Raw genomic sequence first — 20,868 nt, 5'->3', positions numbered from 1 at the left:
TTGTGCCTATTTTCCAATGCCAAAAAAACGATTCTTTTAATTGTCTTTTTTATTTGATTTTTTAAAACAAAATCTTCCACTGTTGGTACTAATGATAAAAATCGTAAATATTTATTGATTTTAAATGATCAGTAAAACTAAAATTTATAGACTAACCCCAAGTGTATTTTTCCATTTGAGAAAATATATGCACATTTAACTTGTATTTTTAATCATAATCAAGAAAAAATAACAATTTCATAGTTAAATATTTAGAGATTTATAAAGAATCAGAATTGGTAATTGTATTGGAATCAGAAATTTGAAATGGAATCTGTAATTGTATTGGAATCAGGAAAAAAATTGGAATTGTCTGGATGCCAATATGTTAGAAACTTTTTTGTACTGTTTAAAAGGTAGAAATGTGATTCGTGCTTCATATAGGATACTGGTAGGTATAAGAAGTTAACTAAGAATTTGTAGCACTCATAAATACTGGCATTTATTGTCTCTCTCTCGGAGAGCAATCCCTGTGAGGTGATTTGGTTCAATGAAGATTAATCAGCTTCCAGTATATACTAATTTTATCCGACCTATGAAGGACTACTTGAAGACCCTGCGGGAACTAGGCAGCAACCTCAGAGTTTCTTAAAAGCAGCAAAGAAGGACGTGCCTCTTCTCACTCCTGCCTTTGTCTACTGGGCACCTGAGTACTGACTATCTTCACTTGAGAAAACTGCTTGTAGATTTCTGGCAACCGAACTTTCTCATTGTATTATTCGTTTCTTTACTTAGTCACTGTCCTAACCTTTGCTAGCTTACACCCAATGATTTATGTAATATAAGTAAATTGAAGACGTTTCCTTAACTTATTTCTCTTTGTACTAGTCGAGGGTACGTCACTCTTACTCTTGGGTTGAGGTATGGCCCTGTTTAATCTCAGGAGATCCCAGGTTTCATCTTCTTTTTAAGAAGGAGTTAGTTTATCGCTAATCACTTTAGATAATCCTATTGGGGAATGCTGACGAAGCTGCTCAGGTACTTTTTGTAGGCCTGGGTACACTAATCATAGTGCACTGATTTCTCAGTTTCACACTTGGCCTTGTCTTGGAAAGATAAATAAAATGAGTAAATACTTTGTGTTTAAAAAAAGGAGTTTGTTTTTCTTTCTTTTAACGTTCATGTTACAAGGAGTATTATAGGAGTTTGTCTTGCTATCCATGATGAGATATGCTTCCTATAGATCCAAATTAATTTGAACGAGGTTTGCTGGTTACATAATTGACATCAATAACTATTACGTTATTCATACAAACCTACTGTTATCTTCTTCTATATATATAAAAGGCAAAATGTGTGTGACCATTTCATGTATGTCTCGCAAAGGCTTTTTTCGCACACGGTCCCGGGGGGGGGGGGGGGTACGATCGCTTAGAAGTATTTATATAGCCCCTAGATAATAATATCTATTATTTAGGAACGCAGGTCGCCTCTAGATTTATTTACGTTGACTTCTATGAGATTCACGCTATTTCGCTCTGTCGCCTGTTTCTCCTGCTTTTTAGTATAAATAAAGTGAAACTAAATTCAAACGGTGTGTTCTCGGCATCGCGCCTGGAAACGGCCACGTATCAATTCTGTTTTTAATACTTAAATAAATAAATTCAAACGTTTTTCCATTGTATGTCGCAGTGGCCCAGTGGTTAACGTCGCATGTTTTTTTTTTCACACTTTAATTTCCAACTTTGTATCAAGGGTTCGGGTTCAATCCTCATACTCACCTACCAAAACTTTTTTTTTAACCCCCCTACCCCGGAGTTTTGATTTACTCAAAACCACACACATCTCCAAACACCCGGACAACGCCGGGTACCCCCTGCTAGTAAATATATACAGGAGAAACTGATCAATATGTAATAATCCTTTCCAAAGGGGAAATAACTCTGCAGACAACTAATAGTATTTCCAGTTGATTACTTGGATGCCTGAGGAGACTTTACCAGCATAGATGGTAATACCCAAACATGCATAGGAGTTTTGATGCTAATCTGGATAAGAGTGATGCTGTTTAGTGGTTGGTTAATCAGTACTTTAGACAATATGATATGATGGGGATTTTTTTCAATTTAAATGAGCAGATGATGTGAAAGAAAGCAGAGAGGATACCTTGAATCTGTGTTTAGTGGATTCTTACGTTTTGACTGATATATATATATATATATATATATATATATATATATATATATATATATATATATATATATATATATAAGAACAAGTAGTTAATAAAACGTGTTAAAAAACATTTTGAAAAAGAGTTAAAAACATATTTAATTTTAAAAAGGAAGCACAAAATAAGTAGATAGTTCTTAATCTGCGGAGTTTCGAAGAAAAACTTTCCTTCTCATCAGAGGGTTGATTTAACAAAATGCAGGATTGGATTTTGCTTGCAAAAGTATTTAATGAAACTACAAGTAAGTCATAGATCTTACTTGATAACAAATAGTGAAGCAGAGGGCATATGGTGAAGAAAAAGGTGATTTCACGTGAATTGATAGTCTGGTGAAGGGTAAAATATCCAATAACGGTAAAATCCAAAAATCAAAATCCAAAAAAGTTGGTTAAGTTTCCATTTCCACAAGTAAAATTCAAGGGAATCGCGTAATTGGAAGATGGTTCAAAGTAATTCAAAAGGCAATTAAATGGGTACAAGGAAAAGGGAATGAGTTCAAATAATATTATTAAAAGAAAGATAAGATGTGCGTAGAAAAAAGAAATGGAAGAAATTTAAAACATGACTGTCAAGGCTTTTTTTTTTTTTTTACACAGAGATCACCACTTATCAAGGCCCGGAAGCCACTCAGGGATAAGGGTTATTGCAAGTACATTACATTAGTGAGGAGATTTGATGAAGTGTTTACTTAAGGCTGGGCTGATTTAAGAAAAACATTATTATAATATATATATATATATATATATATATATATATATATATATATATATAAAATCTTTTGGCCCTCTTCGCAATAATATTCACACAGCCCTCTTGATGATGTCTTCTTTGAAAGATAAAAAGCAACATTGCGACCAACTTCAAACTACACATGGAACTTATGTTAATTTTTTCGATCCATACACTAAAAAAGATCATTAGAAAAATTGAAAAAATTCAAAAAAAGTCTAATCAAACAGAAGCTCTCTGTTGTCTTTAACAACATTTTATATATATAATAGCAGGGAGACCTGACATTGCCCGGGATATAATGATGATCAACGAATATTTCACACTCCTATATTTTTATTGTCATCGAAATCTGTTAAATCGCCCGGGAGGAAGGTTCACATACCTCCATGCATTAACTTAGTCCAAAATATATGTTACTCTACATTGCACTCTAGAGAACCTACTGTTTCTTTTATAAAATTATTTTATATAAACTTCTTTCCAGTTAACGGGAAAAAATATTAAGAAATTTACATGCGGGGTTTGAATCTACAGACCACATCATGCAAAAAATAAACAACAAAAAAACACGTAAATTTTAAATGCTTATAAAATTCTTTGCAGTTAATGAAAACAACATTAAGAAATTTACGTGCGGAGTATATTTATATATAAATTCTTTTTAGTTCTTAAAGTCATAAGTTTTTGTTCAATTCTATATCATCTTTATTTTTTTGACTCTGTAAGTGTCATATCTAGGGCTATGACAACAGCATATTCTTTTCCTTTTTTTGATTCTCAGCTATATATCCATTGATATCTTATATGTTTTTATGTAGAGTGATGTGGTCCTCGGTTGATTAATTGTGTCGGATATATACTTGAGAGTCAAAACAATGAAAAGAATATGATGTTGTCATAGCCCTAGTCATATCATTATCATAAGACATTGAAAATATATCTAAAAAAAAAAAATGAATATGAACATTTTTTATATTTTTTATTTTTGTATTTACATTAATTTCTAAAACCTGATCTTAATATTGTTTTCTTTTAATTAAAATCTATAGATGTGACCAAACAGCAAATACGTCAGAAGGTTTGGGATTACTTGGAAGCCAAAAACATTGCAAATTTCCCTCGTCCAGTTCACAATCGCATTCCTAATTTCAAAGTAAGTATTTACTAAGAGTTTTCAATGAAAATATATGAGATGTCCCGTATCATTAAGTCATTTCAAATCCAATCTCAAACAACTTTCAAGAATTGTATAGTAACAAAAAGAATGCAAATGTCTTATTTTGTAAAGTGAAGAGTGAAATATGCTTGGCAAAAGAAATATCGATGCTCCTGATATTGCAAGTTGTAGAAAAGCAATGTATAGAACAGAAGTTATACTAAATCCATGCTAAGTTTTGTAATCAACTTAATTATAAATATCTATTTTCCTTAACTTACTACTGGCTGAATTATTCAAACATGGTTAAGTGGCAGTTTTAGTCATTTTAGTTTAATATACAGCCCAATCATGTTGACACATCAGTTCCCGCTGGATCACTGAAGTTAAGCAACATTGAGCCTGCTCCGTACTAAATGGGTGACCATTTGGGACTTCCAGGTGCTGTATGTGCTCTCCGCTTATTTCGGCATTGTTTCCAATCATCCTGGTCTTCTTCTTGCCACTGGACCCAAACAGTGTCGATTCAGGAGAGGTGTGGTTAGGGATTGTGCGACCCTTGTCTCACAATAACACGCGCAACTGCCCCTACAGGGGTATCCTTTGTCTTTCGAGACTGAACGGAGGCATCGATTTTGAGTCATTTAGAACTGCTTTAAAGCTTCACCGCTCGCTCATTTTTCTACCAAATTTCAAACAATTATTACAGTTTATAAATCACCTTCTTAGCTATATTGTGAAAAAAAAATTTTAATTTTCATTCAGTAAAACAAAAGTTATGATGAATTTACTGGTGTTCAAAATCGTAAAAAAACTAAGGAGGTGAGCAATGTTTTTTATGACTGTTTTCTATAGCAACCACATCGCTTCAGGAACTACTGTAGCTACTAATTCACTGCTGTCACGAAAAAAGAAGTAACAAGTGAAACAGAGAGAATGAAAGCGCGAAAGGGAGATAATTAGGGGATTTTATTGAAAGCAGACGAGTGCCATACATTGTTATTACATATGTGTATGTTATGTTTATGGGGGTTAAAAAATAAGACTGAAATTAAACAAAGAACAAGTGAATTTACTGGAAGCCTGGAAAAATAATGGATTACAATAGAGAAATGCGAACATGAAAAGGAATATGATTAAGCTTAATCATGGAAAAGTAAAGGACTAGTTGTTAAAACTGGAAAAGAAAAGGACAAGATATTCTAGTAAAAAATATAATAAATTTATAACTTAAAATATTGCAGCATTAAGAATTTTTTTTAAATTCAATTTATAACATTATATAATCAATATTTAATGCTGCAATATTTTAAGTTATGAATTTACTATATTTTTTACCAGAATATCTTGTCTTTTTCTTTTCCAGTTTTAACAACTAGTCCTTTACTTTTCCATGTTTAAGCTTAACCATATTACTTTTTTATGCTTGCATTCTTCTATTGTAATCCTCGTATGGTTATTCTAATACCCCTATCTAACAGGATCCTATAAAACATGTTTTTTCTCACTAGAATTCTGGTTCATAATTGTCAATATTCATAATTGTCAATATTCATAATTGTCAATATTCATAATTGTAAATATGCATAATTGTCAATATGCATAATTGTAAATATTCATAATTGTCAATATTCATAATTGTAAATATTCATAATTGTCAATATTCATAATTGTCAATATTCATAATTGTCAATATTCATAATTGTCAATATTCATAATTGTAAATATTCATAATTGTCAATATACATAATTGTCAATATGCATAATTGTAAATATTCATAATTGTAAATATGCATAATTGTCAATATGCATAATTGTCAATATTCATAATTGTCAATATTCATAATTGTCAATATTCATAATTGTAAATATTCATAATTGTCAATATGCATAATTGTCAATATTCATAATTGTCAATATTCATAATTGTAAATATTCATAATTGTCAATATGCTTTAAAATCCATTATCAAACCCAATCAATCTGTTGTCTACTCTTGTGTTGTACAAAAAGTAAACCAAATGGATAAAGCTTTACATCTTTTATCTCTTAAGAAACAGTTAAAATAGCTTTATTTTTGGAGAATGTACAATTACCTCCCTTGAAACTTATGACTTGCAAGGGAGTTAATTGTACTTTTTTTATTTTGCTACCTTCAGTAGGTATGTTCTTACTAGTCAAGGATACATTCTCGACATCAGCCCAACAGTGACTTTGTTGTTATTGAACTTAGGTGTAGTTGTATTAAGTCTCAACAGGTTCACCTTCCCAGGATTTATCTTCTTCGACAGGATAAGTTTATTGCAAATCACTTTAGGAACCTCTACCAAGGATGCCAACAGGGCTACTCAGGCTATTTTTTTAGGCCAGAGTATGTTTAATCCTCATGTGCTGGCTTTTCAAAACCATACCTGACCTTGTGTCTAACCTCTTCTGGAGAGGAGGTAAATAAAATATTTGTCATAAATCTTTCTTCACAGATAAATTTTGTTTGCTTCATTCATCATTTTCAATTCTCTCATAATATTCTTCATCATGCGACTCATAATCCACCGATGTCATTAACCCTATCCTTGGATGACTTTTAGCCTTCATAAATGGTGACTCCTTATGTAATCCTGTAAAGACAAATAACTTCACTAGCACTGTAATTCATGCCAACAAATGTCTGTAATCCTGCAAGGACAAATGATGGAACTTCTCTTGACTAAGGCCGTAATTTGCACCAATAAATTTTAGCTTTGATGTTTTCTCTTAAACATTAAATTAATGTCAAATATTAAACTCTTTATCCTCCTCAATTCGTCTCTCTTAAAGCAGCTATTCCTCTGATATGCAAATTAATGTCACATATAAAACGACTCTAACTAGTGTAGTAATTTCTTCTATTACACATTAGTATAAAAAAAACCTTCTCCAGTTAAATCTGTTGCAGTTAAACTATCTTCTTGTGGCAAGTATCTGCTGTAATTAAACTTGTAACTATGTGTGATAAGTCTTTACTGAGATGGATTTACTTATCGCCTAATATAGGTGTATAGAAAACAGATTGGTTTAGTTTTAATCATATGTGACAAGTCATGAAAGAATTTGTAGTTATAACACTTGCAAACCAGAACTGACAAGGAAAGACATGTAATATAAGATATTTATCTTAAGAATCATCTAGCCAGAAGCAGCTCACAGTTAATAAAAATGTATCTATACATAAGTTAGATCTAATATATAAAAGGCAAAATGGACGTGTGCATTTGTGTATGTCCACAAAATGCTTTTTGCATCGGGATTCTCGTGTTAGTTAGATTCCGGGAGAAGTATTTTTATACTTCCTAGATCATAATAACTCAGATTTGCAAATAGACATTGTCTCTTTTTTGATTGAGTTTAAAAAAATTCCCTCGTTTCGAGTGTTTGTGTGTCTTTTTCGTATAAATAAAGTGAAACTAATTAAATGCAAACACAAACGCCTGGCCTTCAAGCCGAGTAGTATCTGTTCTGTAATTTGTCCTTGGTCAATGTGGGGGAAACCCTTCATACTGAGATAATTGCTATTTATTTAGATATTGCCAGAGTGCCCCCTTTTCAGGGAGTTGGTCTTCTTCCACATTAAAAACGACCTTATGTCTAATTTGCTTTTGTGGGGAAGCAAATAAATCCCAAAACAGAAAGTGGGAAGTTTATGCTGTTGCAAAGAAAAAAAAGAGTACACAAAACCTCAGCTCACTGCAGCAGCGTCATCCGTCGGTACTTTCTGTAGACTCGTTATGACGTCTGTCCCATCTGCTTCAGTGGCCTGTTTTTATAAAAGACAGAGTCCTCAAAAATTTGCATATTTGCATATGTGCACGAGAGCACATGAGATTCTGTGAGACTGCATTGTTATGTAACGCCGCAGGCGCCATCTTGGACCCTTTTCAGCATTATGTTGCTGTGTCGGTAAAGCACACACTGAGGCCGTTTAAGAGGTAAGCCTACGTTCCCACAATTTTTGCCACAGTTTAACTGGCCCCAGGCCAGGCTTTAAAGCAACGTTCATTTCTGCACATGCGTGGTGACTCCTTTGATTCTTAAGTTAATTACAAACTCATTGAATTCACTATCCTCTTTGGCCTAATGGTTCGCGAGGAAGACTACCCTACATTTTCGAGTTCAATCCCACCTCTCTCTATCTTTTTTTTTTTTTTACATTCTTTTCTTCTTTCACTGTTCGGATTTGAGCCTGCCTGCCTTCTAACACTTTTTTTTTTTTTTGCTCAACACAGATCTCCAAATACCTTAGCAACATCGGGCACCCAAGCTAGTAAAATATATAGCCTAATTTTGAATTGTCATCATCCTCCATGATCCATTCGAATGAAAAGGCATCTGGAGGGCATATTAACACAAACTTCAACAAAACAACATACATTCCTCATTGGTAAAACAAATAAATCTAAATTAATTTGATTAAAATATTTACATCAATAACTGTTATGCTATTCACTCAAATCTACTATTATCTCTAAATATCAAAGCCAAATGTGCTGTGCACATTTTTGTCTGTCCAAGAAAGGCTTTTTTCGCTGGCCTTCTTGGGTGGGGGTTACTATGTCTTAGAACTATTTATATACTCCCTAGATAATAATATCTACGATTTCCGAATGCACGTCATGTCTAGATTTATTTTGAGCGACTTTTATAAAATTCGTGCTATCTCACTCTGTCGCGTGTTTGTTTGGCTTTTTAGTATAAATAAAGTGAAACTAATATCGAAACAAACACAGCTCCTCAGCTTTCTTGCCAGGGACGTCCAGAAAGCAAATCAGCTTTGATCAATGGAGTGAAAACCGTCATATCAGACAATTGCTTTTCATTTGGACACCCCATTTTTTATGGGGAGCTGGTTTTCCCCCCAACCCAATATCTTGGGGAAACAAAACCAAAAAAACTGCCTCGGAGCCAAATTTAACTGCGGGATTGATGTTTGACCTCATTAAATTTACGCACCTGTCAGTTCCCTTTTTAATCATTAAATTTCATCCATCCTCATTTCCCTACCTTAGTAGCATCAAGGTAAGTCATCACACTTTTTTTTTTTCGCTTTTGCCTCAAGGATTCAGGTTCGAGCCTACCTCCTTCCTCAAAACTTTTTTTTTTCAAACACCCGGGCAACGCCGGGCCGTTCGTATTGCATCACATTCGTTTTTTTAATTGTTTTTTTTTCCATCGCATTTGCTGATTTTGTTTTTTTTTTGTTTTCCCGATTTTTTTGTAGAAATTTAACATTGTTTTTTTTTTATAATATTTAAACAGGGTTATTACTTCGCTTTGCTTTGATTTACCCCCCCTCCACACACACACACACACACACACCTCTAAACACCCGAGCAATGCCAGTTACCTCCGCTAGTCTATTATATAAATCTAGAACATTGGTTTGTTTGCGTTTGTGTGTTCGTATGTCTGCTAAAAACTTTCATCAGCTGCATTGGACCGGGTCGAAACCAATACCATCTGAAAGAGTGATACGTCAGATGCATAATATATGAAAATTAATAAAAAGATTAATTCTGTGGTGGTCAACTGGACCATTCCTTGCAAGGGGGGGTTACTTTTTGTGATGCCATTTTTGCAAGTCACATACGTGTTGCAAACTGAAAGCATGTTTAAAAATATTTTGCAGGATTATGACGTCATAAGTCGTCATGGTGTAATAGGACAAAAGTGTTTGCCAGTAACGTTTTTCCATTTTTTACATCTTTAATATCTTTCCTCTGACGAAAAGAACGCTTTCTTTGAAACTCCACAGATTAAGTAAATTTCAATATATCTTATTCGAGTATCTTGTTAAACAATAAATTAATGTATAATATATTTTTACGGATTAAATTTTTCCGTCTTGTTTTTTTAGGGAGCAGCCACTGCATCTGACAAAGTAGCATCAATGGAAGTCTTCAAAAGAGCCCAAACAGTAAAAGTGAATCCAGACAAACCTCAAGAGGTTGTACGCTTCCACACACTAGAGGTAAGAACAATAAGAATCTGTTACCCATTGTTTACATGTTTTTTTAAAATACTGTAGCATCAAATTAATACTTATCAATAGTTCCTCCAAATAGTTGATAGAAAAATTCTTACTTGAATGAAGCAATATTCATATAATAGATTACCCACTTGTGGACTAGCAGCCAATCAGAACTCAGAAAATGGACTTATCTTGCCCATCTAAATATAATGGAAAATCCCAGCCATCTTATAAACTGACTTCTTTTCTTTTTTTTTTTATTCCATTTTCACCCCAAACAAGGTATAGTGCCACTTTGATGAAGGGGCTACTATCGGGGGCCATAAGTTGCAGGGATGATATGTAGGGAGTTGAGCAGCAAAATGTCTGTTCACTTTACACTTGAACTTCTGCATGTCAGTACAGTTGGGAAGGCAGGAACCCGGAAGGGTATTCCAAAGTCTAGCAGTTTTGGGGAAGAAACTATCAAAGTAGAAGGCCTTCTTACATCTAGGGATCTCTACTGTCTAGGGGTGGCATTTTGCTGCTTGTCGGGGTACAAGGGCTTGTAGTTTGTTGGAGCATCTACCATTAAAATACTTATAGAACAAGCAGAGAGATGCAACATTTTGTCGATGGGACAGCGGTTGAAACCTAGATGACAATTCAGGACCTATCAGGTTGGCGACTCTCTTTTGAACCCTCTCCAGGAGTGAGAGACTAGTAGCGGACACACCAGCCCAAATGTGACAACAGTACATGAGTGAATGGTGGCCTTGTAGAGGTACAAGATACTTTCAGGCATAACTTCCGAGCATGGAAAAGAGAGCCCACCTTCCTTACAGCGGCCCTGGCAATGCTCTCAGTGTATCTGTTCCAACTCGTATTTCCTGTGAACGTTAAGCCAAGGAGTTTGAAAGAACTACTTTCAGGCAATTTGTCTTTAGAGCTGCTATCTCTATTTATTTTCTATTTATTTATTTTCTATTTTGAGCTTAACTGATCAGACAGCTGAGCACTGACTATTAAACTCAATAAGTGCCATACTGTTTCAAATTTAAATTTTTGATTTTCATAAAGCCATATTTTTGTTACATGCTAGCTGCAATACATATCCTATATGGGTTCATCCTTTTAATAAATGCTATGCTTTATTTACAACTAAAATTTTATTTCTTTTTCTGTATAAGTTTTAAAAATATGTGAGCTAATAAAAATTATAAACTTGAACTATTTAGATTTATTTAAATTATATGCATCCATAATTGTCCAAACAATAATTTATGCCCCTATTGATATTACGCTATCAGGTTAATCATTTATAAATATAACAAACGATACAAATTTAAATAATAAAGATTTAAATATAATAAATAATAAGGATTTATAAATCTAATGAATAATAAAGAGTTATAAATATAATAAACAATAAGGATTCCAATACTGAATGCTGATATATATAGTACATATACTTTTATATATTATCGGCAAAGAAACAAATGTTTGGTATTATTTTTTATTTCTCTTTCTTTTTCCAGGCTCATAAGACCCTCTTGGTGCCAACTCCACGTTTACGAACTGGTCTTTTTAACCGTATCACTCCACCAAGTCAGAGCAAAGAAATCTTACGCAAATGCGCCTCATCTCAGGTGAGAAAAATGAATGTGGGTAGATGGAAGTTTTTTTTTTGCAAAGTTTCAGTCGATTTCCTTGAAATCACTATTCTTATTAATTACAGGGTGTTAAAGAACATAGTCAGCCTCTGTCCTTGGATACCAAAATGAAAATCGATCTCATTGTCATTGGAGCAGTTGCTGTCTCTAGAACTGGTAAGTTCCTTCTATTTGACAGTATATTAATCTCCTATATAATAAAATGACTGCAGAAATTTCTCTCTGGACCAAAGTATCATAGGTTTGCAACAACAGCGGCCACATACAAGTTCATTACATCTAGCCTATTAGGCACTATCTTATGAACCTTTCAAACACCATTTTATACATAGTTACTCGTGATATTAAAATGCTACATCTCAACCTATGAGTAACACCATCACAATTGCAACATCTTCAGAGGAAGGAGTCCTTATTTTTCTCTCTAAATATTTAGTCCTCCCATTCCTACCAGTTGTCACTGGCACCAATTCTACTTTTTCCAATGATAATGCGATTACACTGATCACAAGTGGTTATTACATGCATAGCCATAACATAATCTTTCCATTTTCCCATTCAGAAATAATAATGTCTCCTTTAGCTAATTCTGATTGACTGAGCATGAAAAATCTCATACTCCGGATAACAATTCTCCCATTTATAAATGAATGGTTACTAAAATTGCAATATGGCATCTCTAAGAGATATACTATTTGGCCCGATGATACATCCGATACAAAAAACACAACTTTTGTTCTTAAATAAATTGCCAAAAACATTATTACATGTAACTATACAATACTGCATTCTATTCTTCCCCGTCCTAAAAAATCCATACATTTATTTTCACTTTTTTCATGACAACAACTACGGCAATTTCTATGTCAAAAACATAAACAAACTTATAGAAATGTTACCTGCATTTGAAGTGTTGCCTGTATTTGGAAATTAAAGAATTACATATATAAATATTTTTAGCAGGCTAGAAACAACACATTTTTTTTATTATTATTAACAGATTTGTTTCTATAAAAAAAATTTATGCTTTACTTTTTTCTATCATGATAATCAGGATGACGATTTCTATTTCAAAAACATTAGCAAACTTATAGAAATATATTTGAAGCATTTCATATATTTTGAAATTTATGAATTATGTATATAAATATGTTTAGAAGGCTAAAAGCAACACATTTTTTTTATTATAAACAAATTTGTTTATATAAAACAAATTTGTTTTATATAAACAAATTTGTTTATATAAAACAAATTTGTTTATATAAAACAAATTATGTGTTGTTTATAGCTTTCTAATCATACTGTACTTTGGTGTAATTGTGCCAGATCCAGGGGTAATCGTGCCAACTAAAATAAAGTGCTCTTTATATGTGTGGTTGCCAAAAGAGCACTTTTAGCTAGATGGTGCAATTACCCCAAAGTACAGTATTTATCTTTGTAATTCTTAAATTATAAACGAACTTAGTTTCTCGAGTTTTCTTGCCACTATGTTTCTATTTACTTGCCTTCCCATGAGGACAGAGTTAGACACAAAATTGTTTTTTAATGTGGGGAACAAAAACAAATTAAACACACTACATTTATATTGGTGATTTTACAAACAGTCGCATTGTATATATATATTTATATATTGACTATTTTGGCTCCCAAATATTTCCATCTTTTATATTAAGATTTATCATCACAAAAAAAAAAAAAAATACAAAAAAAAAAAGATTAAACAATTAACAAAATACGAAAGTGTATTTTATTTTTATTTTACCAAGATGATGTCAACCACGACAGCCATGACAAAACATAATAAAACTTACAGTTTAACATGTGACTAGATTAAAAAGGTTGATTCCCGATTAATTGTGTTTTCTTATAATTATTATGCCGAAGAAGAAAAAAATACTTCAAACATTTTCCCTACATATTTCTTTATATAAAATTCTGTATGTTTTTGTTTTTTATGATACAAATCTTATTAAAAAAAGACGGTATTATTTGGAAGATATACACTTCAATATATAAATGCATATGAAATGCGTCTGTACATCGCCATGGTCCATTCATGTTCAACACAGGTGCTAGTGCCTGCTATTATAATAGGCAGACAGTGGCTCCAACTAACTATCCATCCATTGTCTTGAGCCCCTGGAGGGGCATAGGCCATCTACAACTTTTGTAGATGCTTTTCTAGTGAGGAGTTTTTTTACAGGGTGAGGGTGCCGGCTCCATTCCCAACCTTCTTAGAAGGTACATACAGCACCTAGCCTTCCCAAATGGTCACTCATCTGATACTGGCCAGGCTTAACGTTGCTTAACTTCGATGATCTGGTGAGAACTGGTGTGTCAATGTGATTGTGCCGTATGGCTCCAACTAACGACGGTACTTAAATTAATTTTTTTTTTTGATAGGTGGGGTGAAGGGCATACTTCCACTGGGCAATGCCGGTACATGGGTCCTGCTAGTAATTAATAACTATTCTTATAATGGTGAACAATTATAAAAGTTACATTCTTAGAGACTGAAGGTTCAATCTTCAGTGCAGGGTGCCAAAAAATATAAATAAAAAAATATAATTGCAAATTCCTGGTTTCTACCCAGTCATGACTGATGGAATGAGAGCATGCTATGTAACGTTGCAGTTACAACCAAACAAAGGAAAAAAATAAATAAAATCTGGGTCAGCATTTTTTTCTCTTTTAACAAATGTTTTTATTGCTGTTACTTTCAACACCACTTAAAAAAAAGTCTCTTGCTGCCACATGTTCATTTTAGCATGGCATGCGTTTCTCTTTCTTCTGGCCACACGCTGGGTACAGCCAGCCCATTCTCGTATTCAACTTCACGCATCCATTCTCTTCAACATCCACTTTGCTTCTCCTGACCACGTTGTGCATTTTTTCTCCTTTTTTTTTCCTTTTTCTTCTAGCTCACACTTCCTAATTTGCATATACGCCCTTTTCGGCTCCTGCTGCTGCCAATCTCTTCGCAAGCCAGCCATCCTCTGCTGGTGCTGATACTTTCCCACATGCTTATCTGCACTATGTTACAGTTAACCTCATAGATTAAATAAAGTGTTCTATCTGAAATTCCATGCAGATTCCCGAGTTCAATAGAAAGAGTCCCAAGTTTGACAAGGTAAACCTGAAGAATGTCAGTTACGTTGACTGAAATGTTGTACATATAATACTCAAGTGGAGAGTAGAGCAAAGAATCCAAAGAATCCAAACAAATGCACACTACTCTTTATTATAGAGCAGAGGATGTTCTGTACATGGGTGTCAAATGGGTGAGAGTAGGGCAAACAGATCATTTGTGCACCTCCTTCCTTTATTCAGATTAATTTCTTAAGTTAAACTTTATTTTGATGCATGCACATATCTGTATACAGAGATCTGTCTGTCACACTTTAGTGTGAAATAGCACTTTTGTTGGTCTATCACACTTTAGTTTGGAATAGCACTTTTGGATGCAACCATTGGTGAATATAACCCATGAACCAAATGCAAGAGAAATACAAACAATTGTACTTAAAGGGGCAGTTAGAATCTTAAAAAGATCTTTCGGTTGGAGTAACTAAACTAATGGGAGAATGTTTGGCATCCAGTAGAATGCCCCATTCCAAGCAAAAACAAAGTGATGAGAAAATTAAAACAAAAAATAACATCTTTATAAGTGATTCTGTCCGTTCACCTGCATAAATTCAAAATAACATTCCATTTACATTGAATTTGAAATTGATAGTTTTTAATTTGAAGAAAGATGATTTTTTTTTTAATTTGATGATGAGCTGATTTCAAATTGAGCTATTTTGATTTGAAGTGGAGTTATTTTCATTTCAAGTTGAGCATTTCTAATTGAAATTGAGCTTTTCTAATTTGAAGTTGAGCTTTTCTCATTTGAAATTTAGCCTTTTTATATGAAGTTTAGCTTTTTTAATTTAAAATTGATTTTTTTGTTTAAACTTCGGTTGAACTGTTTTTAATTTGAGAATAAACAGGTGCTGTTCAAGTTGAACACCTTTATCTGCATAAAATATTAGCTTAAATAAACACAGATATAAAAACATCATTAAAACTTAAATACTATTAAACTTGCTGCTATGTTATAATCTATATTTTGATTAAATTAATTTTCAGCACTTCAATTAAATTTTTCAGTTTTTTTTTATTTCCAAATTCAAGGTTTTAAGCATTTATGTATTTTATTCCAGGTCTTCGCATTGGCAAAGGAGAAGGATTTGCAGATCTTGAATATGCTATGATGGTTAATTTAGGATCTGTGGATGACAACACCATCGTCATATGTACTGTCCATGACTGTCAGTTGATTGATATACCAGATCATCTATACAATGACCACGATTTGACTGTTGATTATGTGGTCACTCCAACTCAAATTATCAAGTGTGAAGGTGGGTCTCATGGTAAGCCAAAAGGTATTATTTGGTCGAGGCTTACCCAGGAGAAATTTAGACAAGTGCCAATATTAAAACATTTTAGGAAGATTGATGAAACAAAGGGTTTGGATGTGAGACTCTTGGAAGCATAATAATAAATCTGATAATGGGACTGATTTCTTGTAATTTGAAAAAATTGTTTATTTTGTGATATAGTTAACAGCTGAAAAATAAAAAATAATACAACTTAATAATAATAAAAAATAATTTTGAAAATCATAAAATGAAATAATTGTAAATAAATAATAAAAATAAAAATACAACGTAATAATAATAAAAAAATAATTTTAAAAATCATAAAATGAAATAATTATAAATAAAAATAAAAATACAACTTAATAATTAAAAAATAATTTTAAAAATCATAAAATGAAATAATTGTAAATAAATAATAAAAATAAAAATACAACTTAATAAGAATGAAAAATAATTTTAAAAATCATAAAATGAAATAATTGTAAATAAATAATAAAAATGAAAAATACAACTTAATAATAATAAAAATGATTATAAAAATAATAAGATAATAATAAATAAAAAAATAAGAAATGCAACTTAATGATAATAAAACTAATTTTAAAAATCATAAAGTAAAATAATAATGAATAAATAATAAAATAAAAATACAACTTAATAATAATAAAAAATAATTTTCAAAATCATAAAATAAAATAATAATAAACAAATAATAAAATAAAAGACACAACTTTCACTAATTGCATATAAAAATTAATTTACTAGGGATCAGTATACTTTTCAAGTGTGAAAACTGTAAGATTTATTATCTCGAAATTTGTTATTGTTAAAGTTGACTTATCAGAGCACAAAAAATAAATGATGTTGACAGTAGACAACAACAAGGTGAGAGGCAGCCATTTTTATTGTTGTGTGACGAAAAAGAACTTTTAACAAAATTTAATTTTGAAATTAACAATAAAAAACTTTAAAACGATGTCATAATGTTAAAGTTTTGATTTTTTTTAAAGATTTGATCTCAGATTAAAAGTTTTCTGTAAAAAAACAAACAATTTATAAATTTATTTATGTGCCCCTTCAGTTTTTTTTTATTTCTGTATGAAGCTCTCTTTCTATTTTGGATTGTAAGAGATAATGCAGAAATAGAACAATTTTTTGATTTGATGATGGCAACCTCATGAGACAATGGTATTCTGTGTCTAATCTGATGTGCTGCAGTGTCTGCTGTGATCATACAATCGAAGTTTGAGTTTCCTCTCCAGATGCAGTCCTGGGTGGATGATAAATAGATCTAGGTTTGCCTGGTTACCAGGGTCCCTCTCTCAGTGTTGGAGACAAAGTCCAATGGAAAGACAAGCCAATATGGTCAGAGCCAGTGCAGCTGCAGAAGTTGCCGGAAAGTTGTTGCAATGTTTTACCATCCATCTATCAGGATTCTAAACAGGACTTTTTGTCAGCATTTACTCCTTTAGCCTTTTTCCTTTACCAAGGCATCCACAAGGCAGTGGAATTATTTGCCCATAGCTGGTAAAAATCTATATATCTATAAAAGTGAACGTGTTTGTGTATCTGTGTGTCTGTGTACATTTCCCTATGCAATAACTCTGTCAAATTTTAGTCTACAGACTCGAAATTTGATATACAGGGTACTGTAAATTTTAGATATAGGTTCCTTGGACATGGATCTAACTTAATAACTTGATTTGAGCCCAAAGCAATAAATTTTAAAGGGTCATAATAGGGGTCAAAGTTAAAAAAAAAAATTGACCTCTGCGGTTTCTTCTAAATTACTCAGACAATTTCTGGTCTAAATATTTGAAATTTTACATAAAGGGTATTCAGAGATAGGGAAAGCTTTTTCATCAGTTTGGGTGGAAAATTTTTAGTTACCAATATATAAATGTATGTATGTATGTCTGTTTGCATGTCTGCCTTAAACTTTCAATAGAGGTGACGGATTTTATCAAGATCAGTATCGTTTTAAAGTTCGACCTTTCATACGAAAAATATCGAAAAATTGGCTAAAAACATTAATATCTTCCTCTTCAACTAGGCACTTTTCTACAGGGGGGGGTCACTTTTTTCGCCGATATTTTTTAAAGTTATCCTCTCCCTCCTTTAAATTGTCTAGCCTTAATTTTAAAAAATGTCGCTTCCGGTTTGGCGGTGGTCATAACAGCATAAACGTTAGGTTTTACCCCGTTCTTTTCCTCCTTTGCGGTACAGGTTCAAGCCTGCCTTCCTACTACCACTTTTTTTTTTTTTGCTCAACATACACATCCAAACACCCGGGCAACGCCGGGCTGAAATGCTAGTTTGAAAATATTTCCAATTTTGACACTAACATAACGGAGATCCTAATCATAGTTGTGGTTGTATCAAAATTTTATTTGGTTTAAACCGCCATATAATATATCTGTAAAAACAAATATTAGTAAGATCTTCCTGCAGTTAATAAATAAACATTTCACTAGTTTCACATTACTGCACAAGCTCTTTAGCAAAAAAAAAATGTTAAATTCAGTTACTGTTGCACCACTAATACAGCTAAAATAATATAATCATACAACATTAAAAATATAAATTTTTTAAAAACAATTAAACAATACAATGTTTTTCTAAAATCAAACCTTATATTCAAGGGTCCCTCAATTCTATTTGAGCCAATCCTGTAATATTGAAAATGAAACAAAAAATGATTATTAAAAAAATATGACAGTTTAGAATAATTTATTTGTAAATTAATTTTTAAAAATTGTTGTAAAATTATGTTATTTAAAAGTTATGCAAATTTTGTAAATAAAATCAGATTAAATTTAAACAAAAACTTGGGAAAATATCTACACTGAAAGAACATGAAATAGTTTTAAAATTTACCGTTTTTTAGATATAGGCATCACATCTCTATAATTGGCTTATGTCTGTCAGCTAGCACTGCTTAACCTTGCTTTTAAAGGTCGAGTAGACCAGGTTAAGTTGCTGCCACTTGTTTTTGTTTTAAATTTTGAATGAGTACGACTGAATTTGGTTTTGGGAAGGAGGTTTTTATATTTATTGATCTTTTATTTAAAAGAAATAGTTATTATAATAAAATAAACTTTTTTCACCATATGAAAAGAAGTTGGAAACAATTATATGATTAAAATAAAATATTTTATCAAGAGTAAAGGCTTAAAAATTCTTGTGATTTTTTGGTTAAAAAATTTTTTTTTTTTAAATGAATTTATTTTATCACTTGATCAACCTTGGCCTTAAAATGCTTGGAAAATGCTCTATTAAAAAAAAAGCAAACACTTATTCTATTTTTTATAATTTACTATGAACAGAATCAACTCTCATAACAGATTTTCAAAGAAGCATAAATGGAAACAGATGAGCTTAAAGTGTAGTAAATAATGGGCAATCAACAATTCCCCCACTATCCAACAATTATGAGGTTGTTTGCTCTGCAACTGAGAAGACTAACCTGCTTGCCAGTTGGTTTGCCTCCAACTCCACACTGGACCCGGCCAATCGCCCCCTCCCTGACTTTCCTTTGCGGACAGATGCCACACTAGACGATCTGAAAATCACCCCTTCTCAGGTGCATACTATCATAAGAAATCTTGACACGGCAAAAGCATCTCATCCTGGCTGTGCTATTAAAAAAGTGCTCCGCTGAAGTAGCTCCAGTTCTTTCCAAACTCTACAACAAATGCCTTAATGAATCTTGCTTTCCTGCCTGCTGGAAAACTGCTTCTGTAGTACCAGTTTTCAAGAATTCTGGCGAAAGAACTGACCCAGTAAATTATCGCCCCCATTAGCCTCCTCCCACTTTTCACCAAAATATTTGAAACCATAATTAACTAAGCTCTAGTCCATCACCTTACAGATGCTAAACTTCTGACTGACCAACAATATGGATTTAGGCAAGCCCGTTCCACAGCAGACATCCTAAATGTAATCTCAGAACATATATACCATTCACTGGACAAAGCGGGTGAAGGTAAAGCGGTAGCTCTAGATATATGTAAGGCTTTTGACAGGGTATGGCATGAAGGTCTTCTTAGGAAAATCAGATCATATGGTATCACTGGAAGAATACATAACATAATTAAATCCTTCTTAGATAAGAGAAAAATCCAGGTTGTCCTCGACGGTCGTACATCTAAACAATATGATATAAATGCGTAAGTGCCTTGGACCTCTCTTATTCCTAATATTCATAAATGACCTCCCTGACAAAATTGTCTGTGAGATGGGTATCTGACGACACCACGCTCTATAATAGACACGACAGGAAAACAAATGAACACATATCTAAAGAAATGGCAGAAACACTAGAGGATGACCTCTGATCTGTAGTGGAATAGGGCCATAAATGGATGGTCACATTTAATGCTGCCAAGATTAAACTCATTTCCTTCAATAACTACAAGAAACCTTCTCTACCACAAATAGCAATGGCCAATGACTCTTTATCTGAAAGTACATCTTTTAAACTCCTCGGTCTAATGCTCACAGGAAACATGAGTTGGAACAATTACATTGAGAGTATCACCAGGACCGCTGTGAAGAAAGTAGGTTCTCTCTACTGTGCTAGAAAGATACTAACGCCCGAAAGTATCCTATACTATAAGGCTACCATTCGCCCATGTATGGAGTATTGTTGTCATATTTGGGCTGGTGCATCTGCCACTAGTCTC

The 20,868-nt window shown here is 32.7% G+C and overlaps 1 protein-coding gene across 5 annotated transcripts in view; it reads left to right on the top strand.

Annotated features, from left to right (window-relative positions):
- The window catches only part of LOC145243386 (methenyltetrahydrofolate synthase domain-containing protein-like), a 29,366-nt gene extending 12,830 nt beyond the window's left edge, over positions 1 to 16,536 (top strand). For all 5 annotated transcript variants that reach the window (XM_080106224.1, XM_080106222.1, XM_080106220.1 and 2 more), the window contains exons 3-7: positions 3,994 to 4,097; positions 9,991 to 10,104; positions 11,622 to 11,732; positions 11,822 to 11,912; positions 15,962 to 16,536. In XM_080106224.1, coding sequence (XP_079962350.1) covers positions 3,994 to 4,097; positions 9,991 to 10,104; positions 11,622 to 11,732; positions 11,822 to 11,912; positions 15,962 to 16,299 — 758 coding nt within the window. In that variant the 3' untranslated portion in view covers positions 16,300 to 16,536. The remainder of the gene's footprint in view (positions 1 to 3,993; positions 4,098 to 9,990; positions 10,105 to 11,621; positions 11,733 to 11,821; positions 11,913 to 15,961) is intronic.
- Positions 16,537 to 20,868: the final 4,332 nt, after the last annotated feature.

Source organism: Euprymna scolopes, chromosome 22 (genome assembly GCF_053919585.1).
Source record: "Euprymna scolopes isolate OS-2025 chromosome 22, ASM5391958v1, whole genome shotgun sequence".
In the NCBI taxonomy this organism is placed as follows: Eukaryota; Metazoa; Mollusca; class Cephalopoda; order Sepiida; family Sepiolidae; genus Euprymna; species Euprymna scolopes.
The sequence above is the reverse complement of the archived record's forward strand: the minus strand, read 5'-3'. Positions and strand labels throughout refer to the sequence as shown.